A 20,170-nucleotide genomic window follows, 5' to 3' on the forward strand; every position below is an offset into this window, starting at 1 on the left:
CGCCTTAGTAGCTTCATAGCTTGTCCGCTCTGACGTCTGACGGGCCCGCACGAGCAGGTACTGGCACACAACAGGACTCCGTACTCCATATCTTCTGTGAAGTTCGTGAGGCAACCTAGGCAAAGAACAAACCATGAATATCGTTTCATGTCGAAATGATCACGTTTGAAAATAATCCACTTCACAGCCGGCCTTGAATCATTCAGGGGTAAAGCTCACGGACCAAGATCACAAATTTCCGGTGGAGACTGGCATGGAGAATCCACCAGTTATTCCAGCTCATGGATATCCAGACGGGCCATGGCTCCCACGATCTTTGCGTTCTCGATCGGTTGTCAAATTGGAATGTGGTGATCGGCATTACAGGGATTGACGTCGGAGTGCAACGTACAAGAAGAAAGGGAGTACTCCGTATTGGGCTAGACGGCGTACGGAGGATTTGAGATCAGATTGTGAAGGTGATTGCAATGGGCTCTCCTCACTGCGCGCATGCGAAACACGAAGGCCGCATATGGTCACACTGCAGATGGGGGACCGAGGACCAGAGCACCAGAGGGCAGGATATTAGGAATAATGCGATGCTATCAAAAGGCTAAAACGTGAAACGCGGGAGGCGGATACATCAGAAACGGAAAACGGCGGACGTATCATTTGAGGACATCACAAGAGGGATGCATGTGGACTCGTAGGGATATCTAGTATTGTGTACATCCCGCATACATGGATAGTCCATAGTGCCATGCAGTACCGGGTACAATCGAGGACTCGGTGACCTCGAGAGCACAAGCATTCTCCAACCCTGCAGAGAAGAAAACGAAACCGATATAGATAGTATTCATACTAGCCAAATACTAACCCGATACTCATCCAATACGGATCCAATACTCCCCCCCCAATACTGGCCACATACTCGAGCATACTCGAATATACCCGGAAATACGACAGGATCCCCCCATTCGACCGTCTCCTATACCATACCATACAGCTAATTAAAGTGGAGAGCCCTGGAGAACTCCTCTGGCCTTGGCCCGTTTCTCTCCTATTTGTCTCCCCCTAACCCTCAGTCTTCTTCCTCGGGCTTTCTGGGTTTTACTTTGTATTCGTGGTTCGTCTCAACTGCTCTCTGCATGGCGGGTGCTCTCGAGTTTGAGTAATATTGAAGTTTCACCCAGGCACCTCCTACCTACACACACTCTCTCATTCGTCTTTCCTTGATCTTGGGTAAACTCTCATTTTGAACTGCATTGAAGCAGTGCTCGCGGATATAGTCCTACATTCCTCGCCAATTGAGGAATTTCCCCGGACTATCCCAACTCTTACATACTTCAACACCCGACCTATAAAATCTATACACAACCGCAATAATGGGCCCTTCTCTGCGAGATCACGGGTCCTTTGCGCGCCCATCCACCCGGGATCGGCCTACGACACGCGGCGAAGGGGAAAATTCGCTGGTCGTTCCTAGCCGCACGTCGTCGCTGCACTCCCGCATTACTCAACCTATTCCGTCTACTCTCAGCGTCAAGCCCGCCCAGCGAACACCGAAAACACTCACACATGCCTACATGGTATGTGGTGTTGGACGCGAACCCTCACAATGGGTCAAGGCGCCTGCCCCCGAACAGGGTAAGATCGGTCACATGAAGGGAGCCGTCGGTCAGTTCTGGCTCCCCGAGATTCTGGGCAGTAGTCCACGACTAGAGCAGGACAATGAGATCGCACGAGCCCTGCACTCAGCCATGCGAGCATGTTTCCCCCACGACGTGGAGATTTGCACGGGCAAGACCCAACCTCACTGTGCACACCACGCGTTCGTGTTGCAGCAAGACTCTTCTCACACCCTGTACGGAATCGCGCTGCGCGTCTGGTCCCGTGCCGATGAGAAGCGCGCGGAGACCATCCGCGAGCTGCGCAAGAAGACGGAGCCGGACTTCTACGACAACCCCGACGAAACTTATTGGATCCCATACTGCCTGAGCTTTCTCTCGCGGTATCCCCTTTACGATCTATTGGGTGACTACCTCCGTGGCATGTGGATCCACTGGAACAAGGCCACCAACCTGTTCCATGCCGAAGAGGTTTCCCGCATCCTCAGCTTCCCGGCCCCACGCCTCAACGACCTGGTTCGCATTGACATGAAGGATTATGCCTTGTGCTATCAGTTCCCCTCCTCGCCCACCGGCTTCCAGAACTTTGCCATGTGGCCATTGTTCACTTGTCTATCAATCCCCAATATTGTTGGCGCGATTGAGGCTGCCGTTTCGCCCACTCGCCGTATCATATTCGTTAGTCACTATCCCGCAATGTTGACTGTCGCTGCCGAAACCATTCGCTACTGCGTTCGCGTCTATGAGTGGAGTGGCCTGTACGTGCCCGTGGTGCACGCGCGTCATGTCAAGGAGCTGGTCCAGGAGCCAGGTCCCTACATTTTGGGTGTCACTGCTGAGTGCCGCACCCTGTTCAATGCTCCATCCGATGCTCTGGTGATCGACCTGGACCGTAACTTTGTCCTCACCTCCAGTCCGCCTAATGTGTTGAGCCAGGGTCAGCGCACCAAGTTCATCAATCGCATGACCCAATCCTTGAACGGCGATGTGTCACCTTCAGGTGTTCCTGCTCACCTACGCACTGCTTATGCTGGCGGAAAGCTCATTCCCGCTGGCCAGATTATTGTCATGAGAGGAGAGGTTGAAAGTGTCGAGGAGCCCCAATGGTGGAACCAAGATGCTGTTATGGGTGTCATGGACCATGTGTGCGAGAAACTGGTACGTTCCTAGCTTTAGCCGTTTACTAATGACGATCAAAACTAACTTCATATCTAATAGGGCCGCAACACCGGTATGAAGGCCATCTTCGGTGGCTCAGTCAAGAAGCCTCTCATGACTAAGGTTTCCATGCGTCACCTCAACGAGATTGTCCGTGAGCGCAACCAGTACTCTCGGGATGCCATGGAGGCTTGGCAAGACTTCATCAACCTGAAGGGTAGAATGGACACTGAGCTCAGCAAAGTCACCAAGCGCAACAACTTTTTGGTGGAAGAGCTCGAGACTTGGAAACAGCAGTTCCTTAAATTCCAGGCCTTTGCTGAGCAGCTCACCAAGGAGACCTCGGAGCTCAAGGTCAAGATCGAAAATCACAAACGCGAAAACCGCCGCCTCACTGGTCTTATTGACCAGCAGAAGGATGATGTGGCTCGTCTGACTCTGCGCTTATCTGGCACTGAGAAACAGCGCGATGATGCCCTCGAGGCCCTGGTCCTCCAGCAGGAAATCGCCGAGGAGCTTGAGCGTGAACGTAAGCGCAACCAGAAGGAGATTTCCGCCCTTTCGCACACCAACGCGACCCTTTCTCGCGAGCGCGAAGATGCCCAGCGTGTCGTCATGCACTTGCGTAGCCTCATCAATGGCCAAAGTCACCACATGGAACACATCGTCCGCTCCATCGGCAGCAGGTCAGAGATCACCGAGATAGTCGAACAGGGCTACGAAGATGCACTCGAAGAGACCAAGGAAGATGTTACCATTGCCGAGATGAAGGAATTCATCAAGTCAGCTAGGGAGGTCAATGGTCACAAGACTCTGGTAAATGACATGAGCCCTGATCTAGAGCAGCACTTGCTGAACATCGGCAAGGATCACAAGACCCTTGCTCGTCTTAGCATCACCGATGTCGCAGACCGCTATCTACGCGACAAGACTGATGCTATTGCGGATATCATCCGCAGCATCAGCGACCAGTGTGCTGCTGCCGTCGAAGGCCTGCACTTGGCCCAGGATGCCGCGGACGAGGACGAGACCGGGATTTCCAAGCTAAGCCAGAACGGCCGCCTCGCTTCCGAATACGACCCCCTTGAGGGCCGCTCTACACGCGCCCCTAGCGAGGTCAGCGACACCGACAACAGCTCTCTTCACCCGGACAACCGCCACTCCAGTATCCCCCCGACTCCAGATCTGGTTCACAACCGTTCTAGTACGTCTATGTCCATGGTCAGCAGCTCAACTTTCCCTGAGCGGTCAAGTCAGCAGTACGGCCCCGGCGAGACCCGGATTGTCGAGGATGACGATGAGCGCGCTCATGAGACTGAGAATGTTGACGACCAGCAGACTGAGCGAGGTACTTTGTCCAAGCAGGGCAGCGAGGACCTCATGCGGCCCAATGCCGCACGAATGATCTTGTAGTTTTGCCATCGGCTATCCAAGTTAGATGATGCAACGCTTGACTGAGACGATATTGTTTGTGTTTTTCCCCCTCTTCTCTGTCCATTCCTTGTTCCCATTCTGTCTGGCGCTGTCCTTCCACCCCTTTGTCCCCTTCTTTTCGGTTGTGCAGTATCTTGCGCACATACGCTTTGGTTTTCTGGCGTAATTTTACTTCATCTTTCGTCGTGGCGAATACCTACTTTTCAATTTTCCTTTTTCATATCACCCAACCATCTACCTGTCTTCTTGTCCAATAATTTTGATATTGCTTTGCCTTTCCCGGGGCCTTTCCATTTTGCCTGTTTATTCCCCGAGGAATTTGTTGTCTATTTACTAGCTGTCGTGCCGTCTGGGATGGAACGGCCTGATTTGTTTGATTTTGCGCTTGAGAGAGCCCTCCACTTTGCACCGCCATCCGCCCTGTCCGCGGATGAGATTTCCTATTTATCTACAATCCTTGATATGGATTGACCTGATCTACCAGGGTCTACATAGCCCCCTATTGTTCCGAAATGGAATCTGTGAATTTGAACTTTCGATCACCGCCAGTTCATCATATTGTAGCCGAGTAGATATTATAGAGCTCAACTGCCCGTTGGTAAAAATCAGGTCCATATGCTAATCATGAATATGTACGTAGTACGGACTCCGTACTACGTACATTATTCAGACGCAAGTTGATGCCCTGGTCCACCAGGTTATTTCAAGCCAATTTTCCTGGTACAGCAGGGTGTCCAGCACTCAAACCACCACAAACAGCCCAAGCCTGTCCATTGACATAGCTACTCTCATCACTACCAAGGAAGAGCGCAACACGCGCAACCTCATCAGCTACAGCACCTCGCTGCAGTGGATTCAATTGTCCAATCTTGCGCTCCGTACCACGCTCCCGCGCCCGGTCAAATACCGTCTGCGTCATCCCCGTCTCGATCAGCCCGGGACAGATTGCGTTCATGCGAATACCCGTGCCTGCGAGCTGGTAGGATACAGTTTGCGCGATCGAGATCACGGCGGCTTTCGAGGCGGAGTAGTCCGTTGAACCGGCGTTGGAGCGGAGACCTGCCACGGATGCTGTGCCGATGATTGAACCACCTGGGTACGGCTTTGAGGCGGACGTAATCTTCATCGCTGGGGCAGCGTGTTTTGCTGCAAGAAAGACGCTATTTCCGACATTATTTAGCGTTAGGATTCGGGCAGTTATGTCTGTTCCATTTTCTTTCTTTTGTTCTGTTGTTTCGGAGATGAAAGGACGTACCCAAGAGCATTTACTCGCATTGTGTTCAGGAATCCGTCAGCGTCGATGTTAGTGAACATCGTCGGTTGGCCTAGAACGCCGGCGTTGGCGAAAAAGACATCCAGTCGACCATACTTGCTGATTACTTCATCAATGACGCCCACCAGGGCCTTTTCATCGGCAGCATCAAATGAGCGAATGTGGATATCAACATTTGGGTAGAGGGATTCCATCTCTCGCTTATGCGTCTCCAGATGAGTGGCGCTGAAGTCACAGATGTAGACTGCTTTGGCGCCATTGTTGGCAAACTGATGCGCACTTGCACGCCCAATGCCATTGGGTGAGTTTGCACCTGCATCCAAGTTAGCCGAGTGCTTTGAAATTGAAGCTGGCGGATACACACCAGTCACGATGACAACCTTGTCCTTTACTCGGCTGCAGACCTAGGCGTTAGTTGTGCACCCAGAGCATGTGATATAGGCAATATTAAAATCCGATTGGGCTCTATAAAAGCCAGATAGAGATGGTCATCAGGATCACTTACGGGCCTGCCGAATCTGAGGCCACATGGCGAATCTTAGGGATGTTCTCGAACGTGCCCTCGGAGGGAATGCCCTCAACGAGCTGCTTACTCAAAGCCTGAAGACGCTGCTTTGCTGCTGCGGACATGTTGATGAACACTAGACAAGTTCAGATTTGTATATAAAAAAAGGATCCCCCAAAAATGAATCGAGTATGCCCGAGGCACAGCTTCGGGGCAGCTTTATAGTTATGGCAGCTTTCTCCACTCCGCACAGTCGGTTATGCGGAGAGCCGAGGCTCAAGGCTACGGCGGAGCAGGGGGACCACCATGGCAGATCACGTGGACAGGAAAACAAGCATTGATTCACGTGATGCATATCCCGGTCACGTCATGTGCGTCGAGTATCAAAGCTGCCTTTGTGTGTTTCAGAGAGCGCAAACCTACACTCTTTGTTTTCAGATGCTTTTGTTGGTCCTAAAATAGCATATCAAGGGTGAACATCCGTGCTCGCCCCTGAAAATCTCGGTCGATCTCCCTTCATTCCATCCACGGGTCCACTACAAAGGGATCGCCAAGCACGCGCAGCCAGACCAGCCAAGTATCGGAAGCTACACAAGCTAGTTGATTGTTTCCTTCGCTAGTTCAGGCACTGTTCTCAAGTTAACTAGCCCCGAAAGCTTTGCGAAAAGCCTTCATGAAGTCCTCAACCGAAAATTCCCCCACCAAAGCCATTGCCCGGTTGTTGAGCTATGGCAGAGTCCGACCTTCACTCCCAGCGGCGTTCCTCGTCCCAGGCGTCAAGCTCCTCGAGCAGAAGTCGAAATGCTAAAGCTGTTCGCGCCAAAATGCAAAAACGTCATTCAGGCTCCTCCAACACTACGACAGATCTGACCTCGTTCCCCTCGCTCTCACCACCGGACAAATCTCCCACCCTCACTCGCGGTTTGACGAATACATTATTCTCTGGTGAAGATGGAGGGGAAACAACTGGAGACAAGACTGGTCGCGGGCGGAAAGCTACTTTAGCAAAGTTGACGTCTGGGCCGTCGCACACATCCGGCCGAGCTGCCCTCTTCGCAGATTCTGTTCCGACATATGATATTCCGGGTGCCTTGCATTTAGCCGACGATGCGCATATTGAGCGATTGGTTGCTGGAACAGGGGCCGTGAAGATGGTCAGACAGTTTGCACGCGATCTGGCCCAACGGGATGCTGAGATCTCAGTTCTTCGCCAACGCGCTGATGCAAGAGAGCGAGAGCTGAAGAGAATGCTTCGAGAAGTGTCTGTTTCCAACCAAGATATTGAACTTCGCCTGTATCAGTTAGAGAATCCTCCGAGTGATCGTGCCTCGGATGCGGAAAGCAACCACAGTAGTGATCATGCTGGCCATGCTTCTTGCGGCCTGAATGGGTTGATGTCTCAAGCTATGGAAGACAGCGTGGGCTCTCGGTCTCATGATGCCTCAGCAGAAGCTCAAGCCACAATTCGCGCTCAGCGATCAGACAGTGATGCCCGCGGGAGCGGGGGAAATGACAACCGGAAAAGCGAAAGCTCGATCCGGGGCTGGCAAGAATACCTCTTTGGCTCAGTCAATACAAGCCGGAAAACAAGTCGCGCTAGTAGTATTATGAGTGAAGTAGGTGGAATGGGAGAAGAAGAGGCTGAGCGCCTCCGAGTGCCCAGCAATCCTGCAATGCGACGCAAAGCGCTTGACGAGCAGCTATTCCAGCCCCCGGGTAGCTCGGTACGCGATGGACTGGCAAAGCGCATTGCCAGTACGTCAACGAATGGTGACGATGCAAGCATCCATTCTCGCAAATCTGCACGATCTTTCGGCTCCTGGACTGTCAAGCTGTTTGCTGGCAATCCTCAGACAAGCAGAGACGCAAGTGATACCGAGTCCATCGACAATAGACCCCGACCCAAAAGGCCAGATGGAGACAAAAGTACTTCTTCCACGCTATCTGGGCATTCTAAGGGTGGATTATCGGCGGTGGCTGCATTGAAAAGGATCAATAGCAATGCCAGCCTGCCTATCACTGGACGATCTACTAGTGGACCAAGTGTTCAGGGCAAAATGAACCCTCCCCCCTCACGGCGGAGTGCAGCTGGCAGCGTATCTCAAGGTTCAGCCTCAGAAGCTGCAGAGCGAGGGTCGACAAATCTTGGACCTGTTGAGATGGATGCCATTTTGCCCATGGAGTCGAAGCCTCCAACGCTCACAACCATTTATAATAATTCCCAGCCTGGTGAATTTCTCACGGACAGGTTCGGTTTTATCTATGACCAACGCCGAAAGAAGCGCCAGAGAGAAGCCACTAGTACTAAGAGCAGCATCCACCGTCTGAGTGTTACCGAAACTCTTGGTAGTCTTCGAACTGATGCTTCGGATCCTGAGGATGATCCCGAAATAGCTAGACTTCGCGAAGGGACTTCTGAGCGCTCGCGCTCTCTTCCCGACTCACCAAATGATCCTGATAGCGGAGCAGTTGCCATTCATCGCTGGCAAGACTACCTGAGAATACCATCCCGTCCCACTGAGTTATTGTCCCACACGCCGTCTGCGGGACCAATCGTCTCTTTGACTACTGCAGAGGAGAATCGTCCTCATAGATCTTCCGTTTCTGTTGACAAAGATGGGGCGTTGGCCGTCGGCTCCAGCGCACAACCATCAGCGACCACGTCGGCCATTACAGCCGACAGCCCCGAATTTGCTGGCGTGTCTTCAGACCAACTGAAAGATACATTTTCTAAATTCAGCCACGCCGAGATGGAGCCGGTCAAACTGTTATTGGAACAGTTGACTGAGCTCCATGACACATTGCAGCGTGATCGAACCGTGAGATGGAACGAGTTTCTTCGTAAAGTACGAGCTGAGCGGCGAAAGGAGGGCGAAGCGGCAGCCGCAGCAGCCGCAGCAGCTACCTCCGACCGATCTTTAGCTGCCTTCCACACACCAGAGGTCTCGCTCGCCGATGGCGAGGTTGTAGGCATCGCTGGTCTGGGAAACAAAGGCAAGGTTGGCCGAGCGAAGTGGCGAGAATTCCGGCTGCTCGTCCTCGGCGGTATCCCCGTGGTTCTTCGCGCCAAAACTTGGTCGGAATGCAGCGGGGCGTCGGCAATGCGAATTCCTGGGTATTATGATGACCTCGTCCATGGTGTGGGTGGATGCAACCCCGACCCTTCGGTCATAGCACAGATCGACATGGATATACGCCGCACTCTTACCGATAATGTCTTCTTCCGCAAGGGGCCTGGTGTCGGCAAGTTGAAAGAGGTTCTGCTTGCGTACTCGCGCCGTAACCCTGAAGTAGGCTATTGTCAGGGCATGAACCTCATCGCGGGATCTCTGCTGCTCATTATGCCGACTGCCGAGGATGCATTTTGGATTCTGGCCTCGATGATCGAAATCATTTTGCCTCAGCACTATTACGACCATGGTTTGCTGGCCTCCCGGGCCGACCAAGTAGTTTTGCGCCAGTATATCTCGGAGCTTCTTCCCAAACTCTCCGCCCACTTAGAGGAACTTGGTATCGAACTGGAGGCACTCACCTTCCAGTGGTTCCTTTCTGTCTTTACGGACTGTCTTTCTGCAGAGGCGCTCTATCGGGTATGGGATGTCGTCCTTTGTCTTAACGTGACCAGTGCATTCAATGCATCTGGACCAAGTACTTCTGGCACTAAGGATGGCAACGACAAGAGTACCAAGTCTGCCGGTAATCTTGCGTCAGGTAGTGGCGGCGGAAGTACATTCCTCTTCCAAGTTGCTCTTGCACTGCTCAAGCTCAACGAGCAGCAGTTGCTAACGACCTGCTCGACGCCGGCGGCGCTTTACACATACATCAACCACCAAATGACCAATCACGCCATTAGTATTGATGGTCTGATCCAAGCCAGTGAAGCACTGCGCAATGTGGTGCGTCGGGAGGATGTCGTTGCACGCCGTGCTGTTGCCCTGCAAGAAATGCGGGAATTAAGCAGCGGTGCAGGCATTTAGACTCCTGTCCGATGCCGAGTTCTTATTCTGATAGTCTCCATGACCTATTCATTCATTTGATAGATTTTTTTACGCAATGCCGATACGACCTGAGCATAAGGCAAGGAGTTTTGGCTTTTTTTTTGGTTTCTATCTCTCATTGTTTGGCGCTATTTCTTGTTTCTTTTGTTTTGCGAGAGCACTTGTTGACATAGCCGCGCGATATCCTTGTCACTCGCCTCATACATGACCAAACCAGCATTCGAGATACCCCTGGATTTTACACTTGGGTGGCAACACTGTTAGACCTTTTTTTTTTTCTTTTTCTTTTTTTTGAATGATATGCATATTATTTCTACGTTATTTCGGTTCTACTTGCACATTACCATGTTAAATTTGGCCAATCCAATCAAAAGAGGCCATGGCAAGGGGAAATTCAATCAACACATTCTTTAGGAACACTATTGAAACGAACTATCAACCATGACACCTCCGGATCGTGAAAAGTTCAAATTCCCGCTTGAACACATGCCTCAGCTAGCCTGTCTGCGGTCTGTGCTGCCTCTTACTTCTCTCAAACTCCGTCAATGCCAACGGATCAACCCTCTCCATAAACCGAATGATCTCCAACTGATGAAGACGATACTCGAATGTCTGCGCGTCTGACACGGTTCGGCAGAGCTCCCCATCGGTGCTAATAGGAGCTGTGATTGGATAGGGTCCCTTGGACATGAATCTGGCCTGCATGTGAGGCTTGAGACTCTCTCTGGCGAGTTGCACTTTTCGACTGTCTTCCGCTCCGGTATAGGGGCTATATGGGATCTTGGCCTGGTCCATGAGGCCTAGTCATGATTAGTTACGGTTCTAAGCATTCTGGGATCAACCCAACGTACGCTCCATATGCTTGATATAAAGACAGATTCTCTGATACGTGCGCTGGAACTCACGCTTCTTGATTGCTGCTCGAACGTTCAAGTCCAGCATCCAAGAAATCATTGCGCAGGACAACCCTGTGAATATCTGTTCAGTCTTTTGTCATGAGGCAGGGTATTTTCTCGCATACCGTCTTTGCTATAGGCGTATGATTCACTCTGGTAGGTTGGGGGGACCTTTTCCATGCGAGTCACGAACTCCGGAGGGGCGTTGCTCTCAGAGACCATTTCGATTCAAACGAGTAGGCAGCGAGGATCGAGAAGATAGTGAATGGAGATTGAAACTGTTGAAGAAGGGAAGATCCATTGCATCTCTTATTCTTTTCTCTTTCGTCACTAGCAAGACTGGACATTGGCTTCGAAAAGCCTGGCAGACTTGCTCTTTGTTCTCCAATCTTCCTCGTCCAGTCGGATAGAAAAGTGTTTTCTTTGTCCCCGTCACAGACTCCCGGGGCGTTCGAACCCAAACAGCACAGGAGGCGAAAGCCATACGTTGTGAGACGTGGGTTCTTTGTTCCCAGAATAGGTTCTCGAAGGCTCCGTACTTCGTAGATACATGTATCCGTCAAGGTTCCTTTGTCTAAAGCCGCTCTCTCCTTGAATGAAATAGTTGTAGCACATATTCAGATACTTGATTGACTCAGATTGAGGTTCAAAGCCACGGGTTACCATTACTACACCAATATTTCGTATCGTTCTCTCTATATAACCCGCTTCTCTTCCCTTGTTTTCTATCCCCTTTGACACCATCGTCCTACCGTGTCTTTGACTACCAGGCAAAATGAACTATGAACGCATGTCAGCCGAGATTCCCAATGCCTACCAGATCTCGAGGGAGACCAAAGGTAGCCACTACTCTCTCTAGCTCTCGCCTCCTCACTAGACTAATGACTCGTCAGAGGCTGATCTCCTTAATGGTCTTTTGGGCTGGGTCCGTAACGATACCTTTGGAAGAGTAGCCGAGGTTTCTGCTCTCTGGGGTGCGATCGTGCAGGCTAATAAGCATCTGGTTAAAGTTGACCGTAAGACCATATACCTTATCTTATACCACCGTCGCTAAGCCTCGTCGATCCAGGGACACTCAAAGCGCATAATATCGACCATGAGTACTTGAATCTCAAGGAGGTCATGGATCTGGAGTTAAAGCAAGCCAAGGAGCTGATGGCTGGTATTCCTGGTGGCAGACGTGCGACTACGGTCACCAGCGATGAGGATTTTTCGCTTGCTATTAAGCGCTTGAAATATCTCCGCGAGTTCAAATGATCTGTCGTATGGGTTTGGGATCTGTGATAAATACGGAGAATGTTACGCTTTGGTGTTCTCTACATGCTTCTGAACAGATGAACAGAGTTGTTGATCCAAACCTGCTATATTGCTCCACGCTACAAATAACCCGCGTACCTAGTCAGGTGCGTACTTGTATAGAAGAACAGCTGCCTTTCTATATGCTCAATTGGAGGTTTTATCTTATTTTGGCTTCTTGAAATTGAAAAGCTTTCCTCTAGGCAGTATCTAACAACAGCCCAAATACTCCGAGGCTCTTATCGCTGTACACTGGCGCATGGGCATTCTGCTCGCGAGACAACCACAGCCCTTTGTATTTCTTAGGTACAATTTGCTTATCCATGCAGGGTGGAACAACGGCCAATACACCCGTCAGTGGGCGAGAGAGGCTCTGTCTTATGGCGCGATGAGCTGTGACAATCGCCAGGTTTCCCCCGGCTGAGCTGCCACTAATGACAAACCCTTTCGAAAGATCCACGCCTAGCGAGAAGGCATTGGTAGCGAGCCGTTCCGCACTATCCCAGATGTCGTTGTATGCAACAGGGAATTCGGATCTGGATGCCAACCGATATGAAGGAAGAACTACTGTTGCTCAGGGATGAAGTTGGAAGGTGGGAAACGAATAGAAGGAAACATGCACGAAAGGACGGACTTCTGATCATAGTCTTTTCGAAAACGATGGTCGTGAAAGCTCGATGCAGTCACGCCGGATGATATTTGCAGATCAACTGCGGTCAATCCTGCGAAGTGGGCTCTCTTGAACAGTTGCCCCTGAATTCAATTCTCACACGTGAAAGACTATTGATGTCTCAGATAAAAAAAAATATTACAGAGCCTAGCTCTATAGGTAGTCCCTGTGCAAGCTAAGCTTACAGTCTATGGATGAAGGTAGCGTTGGAGCAAATCGAAAGGTCTGTTTCTTCTATGCATAGCCGGGTCCGGGGGAAAGCTTGGCGTCCCATTTCCCTTCGTGCATACTCCGGCCAGGAGAATCGGATACAGATTCATACCAAACGTGTCAGGTAGCCCCGGTGGAGAAGGGAGGAGGGGGCAGAGCCCTAGAGGTGTGGGGAGGCCGGTGAACACATCCGCTTGATCATAAGTCAAGAAGTATGCCCTAGAATTGGTTCAACGAGTACCGGACAGCCGAGGATCTCGGATACCGGGAGAAGCCATGGACCAGAAAGATCGGAATAGGTGATAACGTCCTCTTTGCCTCAGCTCGGGCCCTGGTCCACCCAGAACTGACTGTTATCCAACACCGTGGTCAGATCAAGCGAGTCCATCGTAGGACGTAGTCCTACATCCATCACATCCCGTGCAACGGCTTTGATTTGACGCATGATCGACTGGGATATGGCCCAGGTGCGAGACAATGACTTAAAAACACCGATCGTCAATGCCAGCCGGTCGCGACTGGGGTCTGGCATTTGACCGGCTTTGACAGAGCAGGAAGCTAGTTGGACAATGGAGCTCAGAGTAAGCGCACATATGAAGAATGGGGTGTGTTTGACAACAGGCAGGCGGAAGGCTGCGAGCCGAGACAGCTCTCGGGCAGCCTTGGCGGCCTTCATAGCATGTTCATTGTGGGAGAATGCGGGCACACTGATCGGACCATGGTGACCACAGAGGACTTCCGCGGCAACGGCGGGAGATGAGAGAAGATCGGAACGTGGGAAATTTAGGTAGATGGCTGCGCCGTTGAGAATCATAGTTGCCTGGAACATAATCTCATCCACACTCCCGTCCGGGCGCAAAAGCTCTTCCTTGGACTCGGGCAAATGATGACCCCAGCTACCGATACGCGCATCAATAGCTTCCACCTGGTCCTGCTGGCCTTCCGTCATATTCTGCATCGCCACCACACGGCCAAGAATGCGAATGGCTTCAATTCGGTAGCAATATGAGGAGAAGTCACGCTCCTCTTCTGCGAACACCCGCCCGTCAAATTGAGCAATTGTCGGGGGTGGTGGGGGTGGCAAGGCTTCATGATAGATACGCTCTTCGCAAGGAAGTGCGACCTCGAGGGGCATTCGATTGGTGCGATACTCCTGTTGGACACCAAGGGCAGTCATGAAACCTTCGATAACGAAGAGCTCCCACCAGGTACGGCGCAGAGACTCTGCGCGGATCGGATCCCCGTTGCTAGCAATTGTCGCAAACGTCCCTTGATGCATGCCAAGCTCGAAGGCTGAATCCACTGCACCAGCTAGGCAGACACCGGCCTCGGCGCGCTCATTATCAGAGTGGAGGACGATCGCCAGCAGAAGCAGTGCCTGCACTTTCTCCACGGACAATTCTTGTTCTTGAACCATTGCAACGACTGTGGGCCGGTACATGTCACTCGAGGCAGCTGGGGTGAAGTGGGCACCGATGAACTTCATCACCTGCTCCAGATATGCTGGGAATAAGAAGCGATGTAGAAGTCGGTGGGGTGGCAGGATCGGATGGGCGGCGTGGAAATAATTATAGTAGATATCGAGCAGATAACCATCTCCGCCGGCAGCAGAAGAAGAGTCCGGAGTCAATGGTCCGCTGACCGGGCGAACGGATGGAATTATTGGTGTCGATAGACCGTGTAATCCAGGGCTAGTCGACGCAGAGGAGGGCAAGGGGACGGTTGGCGCATAGGTGAAGCCGGCCTGCAAGCTCCAGTCCACGGGCACATCGAGCATTCCTACCGGGTGAGGATCCATAGGCAAGTAATCGGGTGAATTGGCGCGGCGCTTCTTTGATGGTCCCTTGTAGCCTCTTCGAGACTTAGTATATTCGCAGGGAGATCGAGCCTGTTCGCAACGACCGCAGACGGGAGTCCTGCCATCGCATTTGAGGTGTTTGTGACGGCACTGAAGACAGGCCAGTAACGCGGGACCTGGCTTAGACCCAGAAGTGGTCTGCAATTCGGTCATAGTGAAGCAAGACCCATATAAGGAATGGCTAAAGTGAGGCTGTAGTGACAAATTGACCGAGGGGAAGAGGGAAGAGGGGGTGAAATACTCCGGTCGCGATGTTCTGGATGTTCCTGTCCGGCCGTTAGGGGGCAGTTAGTAATTCGCGTAACAAAAAGAGCAATTCCAAGGTTGTCTTCTTAGAACGGCCAGAGAGATCCAGCAAGGATATTCCCTGATTTGAAAGCCTAGGTAGATCACAAAGACCCAATTAACTATTCTTCAGGGCGATTGCAACGCCTAACTCGATGGCACTTGTACCTGTACATCTTCCAGTATGCGTGTCGCACTGACCCGTACGGTACAGGTACCTCGACCCGATAGGGCCACCTTATCAACTCAGCTGGTGCCCCCGGGACTTTCTCAACACCTCTCCTACTCCCTGGCCTTTCTTTTATTCTCCCCAATCTTGCTTTGGAGATCCCATCTTATACACAGCTGTGCTGTCATCACTCTGAATTACTGGTCGACGCGTCTCCTCCCATTACAACCGCCATCTACTCACGGCTCGTTGTGTCTCGACCTAGTCTCGTCATTTGGTCTCTAACTCCATTTCATCTACCATTTGCAACGCCTGTACACGGCATTCTTTCACAATGATCTCCGATAATGATCTGTACCGTCTCGCCATCTTCCTTGGCTCATGCGCCATGATGATGATCGTCCTATACCACTTCCTCGATGTCAATTCCAGCGAGGAGGAGCCAGAGTCTGCGAAATCGGCCGGTCAGGCAAGCCAAACCAAGGCCGAGGGTCCTCCATCGCTGGCTTCCACAGAGACCACCGATGTGTCAGCTTCTGGGAAAGGGAAATAAATTCAAGAAACTGCTTGTGGAGAAGGAATACAACAAGATACCAGCGCCTGCATCATTTGATTTTATCTTTACCAGCGAGTCAACCACAACCCAATTGTATCCTACAGTCCAATCGATTGGAGACAAAGGCGCCATCTATCAATGTTCTCAAGTAGAAAGTATGATAGCGTGCGGTGTCTATACAGTCAATGGTATGAAACCGGTAGATATAGAGAAAAGGAAAAAGTCCGGTGAGATGTCTCTCAAGTGCAAAAAATTGTAAGATCCATCTGGCATTTTGCAATGGCAGATTATCAGGTTTATCGTATGGTTTGAACGCCAGTCCCCGGTTGAAAGACGGAAAGAAGGGTATCACAAAAGTCGATCTGGCGTATCAATCATCCCCAACAAATGCCATTTCACTGCAATGGACCCTGGACTGTCGAGCTGGTGTTGACAGACGACGGTCACTCCAGTCCATATCGGGCCCAATCTGCTGCTTCCAATGTCGGCCCGCTTCAAGCAGAGCTTGGGCCTTCGTCCTCTCAGTCGATTTTCCATGCGTCTTGCTGAATGCCTTCACCTGGTGCTCGTCCACTGGCAAGACCATGGTTCCTTTGCGAGCACTTGGGTCACCTAGACCAGAAGGATGAATCGATTTGGTTTCCGCTAGATCATTGATCCAATTAGATATTTTCTTCACATCAAACAAAGTTTGTGTAATAAATCAACTCCTTGGAGCAGCATAATGCACTATGTCTCACCAGTTACTGGTACCGTCGGTCCATCCCCAAGCTCCCAGGCCATTTTGGAAATGTGGTCGTGCGCCATATGCTCAAACATGTTCGCTGCAGCCATCGGCGTATGGTTATCACAATCTTTCCATTTACAAATAAGGGAGTGCGGGATGTGAACTTTGAGAACATGAGCCCGGGTTGAGTCAATGTTATGAAGTTCTGCAACACATCCCTCCCATTTGCATGAAAAGACTTGATAGTGTACAGGCTGTTCACGATGAATGGCAACCTCGATCTTACTCGCTGAGCTATGTGGAGGTCGCCCCGGCTTTCTTTTTGTGGACATATTTTCGGGCGAAGGTGGGATGACAACTTGTAGCTGAAGACGCCTTGCCTCTGGGGATTTCACACTCCGACCAGAATCCGATTGACTCTTAGTGGTCTGTGCTTGAGCCTTGGGCTTTGATGTGGATTTTGGGGCGACCTTTTTGGGGGAAGGCGGGGGGTTGGCTGGAGTTGCGCTCTTCGGAGTTGATTGATGTCGGTGCTGGGGTTGCAAAGGGACCGGGATAGGGACGGATGGGTGGGGGGATAATTTCGGGGATGGAGGCACAACGTCGAACCTGGGGAGTCCAGAAGGCAAATTTGAAGGAATACGTTGTGGAGAATGGTAACTTGGAGGATTGAAAGGCAAAATACCCCAGACGCTCAAACCGCCGGGAGGGGCGCGCGCGTCAATCCTAACTGGCGTTGGAGGTGCATGTCGACTTGGCGGTGTATCACGTGAAGTCACGCGATGCGAAGTCATGTGATTAGGCTGTATGGTGGGGTCACGTGGGGTTGATGGGGGTCGATGAAGTGAGTTAGGAACTGGTGGGGGAGGTAGATGATGAGCAGGAACAAGAGGCACAAAATTAACCTGGGGTTCCTGCTTTTCCTGTTTGACATCTACCAAATCCCAACGAAAGGTTGCCAGGTCTGCGAAGGAGTCGATTCTGCTGAAGTTACGGCGTAGTGCTTCAAGATGATGATTTAGAGGCTTTTCCGTCGGGTGCTTTCCAGCGGCAATCAGTACATCCCGCGCGATTGTAGCAGGATCATAAGATTCCTTGAGTAGCGCATCACTCTGCCTTATGGGCTGGACCAGGTCTTCGCGGTTCTTGAGGGATTTCCCAGGCCCTCGAGGGAGAGAAAGTTCCATCGAAGCTTGGGCGCCTGGCCTTGAGCTACCTGACGATCCTGTTGATGGAGCATTTTGAAGTGTCACTGGTTGCTTTCGAGCGTTGTCCAAACGACGCAACTTTGATGGTGGCATAGGATCACTTGACTGGTCTCGAGCTGGAACCCACCGCTCTGTCTGGTAGTGCGATGTTACCGGAAGTGGGAAGGCCCGCAACTGTGTATTTCCAGTGGTATTTTGCCCCGAAGCAGAAAGGCTTCCCTGTTTAGATCCTGTGGCATATGAAGAGCTAGAACAAGGCCGGGCGGTCGGCACGGAAGTTGACGATGCCACTAGTGAGCTATGCTCATTGGGTTGGGGGATTGGAGGCCGCTGGCTTGTCTGCTTGGGTGCCTGGTATGTGGATAATTCAAAAGCTGCATTACGTTGAGCTCGTTCTTCCTCCTGGGGTTCCCCTTTGCCCGAGTGATCTGGCAAAACAATCTTCTGTGCAGAAGGCGTCGAATGAGAAGGGATAGAACCATGGCCAGAAGGAACCAAGGAAGCAGAGGGACTGTAGGTCGATGCGGGTCGGGCAGTTGCAGGGCTGTTGACCCTACATGGCGCGGATGTTACTACTGACTGCACACGAACTTGGTTGGACCCTGATGAGGTTGGGCTCGACCTGATATGATTGACAGTCGGATTTTGCGATGGGGAGCTTGAGGTCTCCGAGATCCTTGTCGCTAGTGTTACCGACTGGCGATCCGAATGTGTGCTCCGTCCTGCAGATATTTCGATCCCTGGTGGTGGAACGAAGGAAGTGTGAGCCCTAGTCTCTACCGAGGAATGGAAGCTTGGTGTATCATGTGAACGATGTGGTCTTTGAACAGTCTGGTCCAGAATCTCAGACTGCTTTTGATGTGCGCTCTGCCAGGTCTGATTACCTGGGCGTGGATTATGTGACATTTCAACTGGGGACATTGGTCGGGATCCTTGCGCGGTGGTGGAACGGAATGGTTGCTGGGCATTCTGGGCTGCAGGCACGGAGTGGGCTTGATATGGGCTCCACGATGATTGAGTCCTTACTACTGTTGTGTGCTTCCCTTGAGCCGGAGGAGCTGACGAATTCCTTTGCTCTGCGATGGGACGAGACGGTTCCTGTGTGGGCTGGACTGGGATTGCAGAATGGCTTTGATATACGCTCTGAGATGTCCGGATGCCCCCCACCGGTTTGTGTGTCGTTTGGACCGATGGCGTTGGCTGTGGTCCTTGAACTTCAATACCTTGAGACAGCCGCCGGGAATTTGGGGGGAGAGCTGTAGAGCGACGATGGGAAGGATTTTGCGATGCAGGAGGCTGTGTAGCCGACATGTGTGTCCTTGGACCTTGTACGGTCGGTCTTGCCAACCCTTTTGAATTGTGCGGTGGAGATTGCCAGTGAAAGCGCAGATCTGAAGATGTAGAACGGGCTTGTTTTGGGCTCCGGGATGTTGACGGAGGTCGTGCCGTTGGTGGGTTTGTTGTTTCCACGGGCGCTGTTGGCCTTTGGGTTTCATTGGCCCCATGAGAACTTGGTGTGGACAAAGGAGGCCTTTGAGAGGTTCCGATAGGGGCCATCTGAGCTTGGGTCTTCTGAACAATCAATTTGCGGTAGCCATCTTGATGCGCCTGGGCAGCTGGATTGTACTGGGACGAAACGGAGGAATGTGGCCGCTGATTCACTTGCTGAGAGCTATCTGGTTTGTAAGAAGGATGTTCTGGAGAGCCACTATTGAGGTGGTGGCTGTGAATACTGCTAGCTTGTTGGTGTTGATTTTCTCTATTCTGTTCACCCGAAACTTGTGGGTACACCTGGGAGGGATTGGAGACACGACTTGCTCCGGGATTTGTTGACCTCATGAATGAGTATGAGTTCTGAGCCTGCTGATACAGAAAGGCCGCCTGGGCTACCTCCTCCGCGTCTTGAAATGCTGGGTGTGTTTGATAGGCTGCATTGTTGGAATTGGGATCGAAGTCGGGTTGGCCATCGGCTGGGAGAAAGGTTTGCAGCCAGTCAAATCCATCCATGCCTCCTCCGCTTGTCATTTCGACGTGAGCAGGAGCTTCTCAACAGCTAGGATCTCATCGTTGGAGATGTTGTAGCACCGAAGAAAAAGGCTCGATCGTAATCCGTCGCGCATTGAAGGAATCGGATCGCGACTGGATAAGGGAAGGCTGAATTAACTGACAAACCCAGTTGATCCATGAAACATTAATTGTGCCCAAAATTTCAGACTAATCGGCGTAAAATGGTCATAGTCGTGGGACAGCTATGGCCTAAGACCTAGGTAGCTTGGTACGGTTGTTGTCCAGGCGCATTGAAAGCGCGTCGTAAAGGTGG

General features: G+C 51.6%; 8 protein-coding genes across 8 annotated transcripts; 4 read left to right on the forward strand and 4 right to left on the reverse strand.

Annotated features, from left to right (window-relative positions):
• Nucleotides 1-1,364: 1,364 nt before the first annotated feature.
• On the forward strand, nt 1,365-4,178 carry N7457_005012 (DENN (AEX-3) domain protein; the record flags this gene model as incomplete). The annotated part of the gene is made up of 2 exons (XM_057176057.1): nt 1,365-2,765; nt 2,826-4,178. 2 exons carry the CDS (start codon nt 1,365-1,367, stop codon nt 4,176-4,178), a joined length of 2,754 nt encoding a protein of 917 aa, XP_057033104.1.
• A 724-nt stretch (nt 4,179-4,902) lies between these two features.
• Nucleotides 4,903-6,102, reverse strand: N7457_005013 (SDR family NAD(P)-dependent oxidoreductase; the record flags this gene model as incomplete). Its single annotated transcript, XM_057176058.1, has 3 exons — nt 4,903-5,359; nt 5,455-5,868; nt 5,978-6,102. The coding sequence occupies 3 exons, from the start codon at nt 6,100-6,102 to the stop codon at nt 4,903-4,905; spliced, it is 996 nt and encodes a 331-aa protein (XP_057033105.1).
• Nucleotides 6,103-6,801: 699 nt separating this feature from the next.
• Nucleotides 6,802-9,954, forward strand: N7457_005014 (TBC domain-containing protein; the record flags this gene model as incomplete). The annotated part of the gene is made up of 1 exon (XM_057176059.1): nt 6,802-9,954. The coding sequence occupies one exon, from the start codon at nt 6,802-6,804 to the stop codon at nt 9,952-9,954; it is 3,153 nt and encodes a 1,050-aa protein (XP_057033106.1).
• Nucleotides 9,955-10,470: 516 nt separating this feature from the next.
• N7457_005015 (uncharacterized protein) lies at nt 10,471-11,093 on the reverse strand (the record flags this gene model as incomplete). Its single annotated transcript, XM_057176060.1, has 3 exons — nt 10,471-10,775; nt 10,827-10,943; nt 10,997-11,093. 3 exons carry the CDS (start codon nt 11,091-11,093, stop codon nt 10,471-10,473), a joined length of 519 nt encoding a protein of 172 aa, XP_057033107.1.
• Nucleotides 11,094-11,646: 553 nt separating this feature from the next.
• Nucleotides 11,647-12,128, forward strand: N7457_005016 (uncharacterized protein; the record flags this gene model as incomplete). The annotated part of the gene is made up of 3 exons (XM_057176061.1): nt 11,647-11,710; nt 11,765-11,887; nt 11,941-12,128. The coding sequence occupies 3 exons, from the start codon at nt 11,647-11,649 to the stop codon at nt 12,126-12,128; spliced, it is 375 nt and encodes a 124-aa protein (XP_057033108.1).
• Nucleotides 12,129-13,366: 1,238 nt separating this feature from the next.
• Nucleotides 13,367-15,058, reverse strand: N7457_005017 (Zn(II)2Cys6 transcription factor; the record flags this gene model as incomplete). The annotated part of the gene is made up of 1 exon (XM_057176062.1): nt 13,367-15,058. The coding sequence occupies one exon, from the start codon at nt 15,056-15,058 to the stop codon at nt 13,367-13,369; it is 1,692 nt and encodes a 563-aa protein (XP_057033109.1).
• Nucleotides 15,059-15,693: 635 nt separating this feature from the next.
• N7457_005018 (dolichyl-diphosphooligosaccharide--protein glycosyltransferase subunit 4) lies at nt 15,694-15,912 on the forward strand (the record flags this gene model as incomplete). The annotated part of the gene is made up of 1 exon (XM_057176063.1): nt 15,694-15,912. The coding sequence occupies one exon, from the start codon at nt 15,694-15,696 to the stop codon at nt 15,910-15,912; it is 219 nt and encodes a 72-aa protein (XP_057033110.1).
• Nucleotides 15,913-16,644: 732 nt separating this feature from the next.
• Nucleotides 16,645-19,875, reverse strand: N7457_005019 (putative C2H2 finger domain protein; the record flags this gene model as incomplete). The annotated part of the gene is made up of 1 exon (XM_057176064.1): nt 16,645-19,875. One exon carries the CDS (start codon nt 19,873-19,875, stop codon nt 16,645-16,647), a length of 3,231 nt encoding a protein of 1,076 aa, XP_057033111.1.
• Nucleotides 19,876-20,170: the final 295 nt, after the last annotated feature.

Source organism: Penicillium paradoxum (genome assembly GCF_028828445.1).
Source record: "Penicillium paradoxum strain IBT 22861 chromosome Unknown utg000004l_segment0_segment0, whole genome shotgun sequence".
In the NCBI taxonomy this organism is placed as follows: Eukaryota; Fungi; Ascomycota; class Eurotiomycetes; order Eurotiales; family Aspergillaceae; genus Penicillium; species Penicillium paradoxum.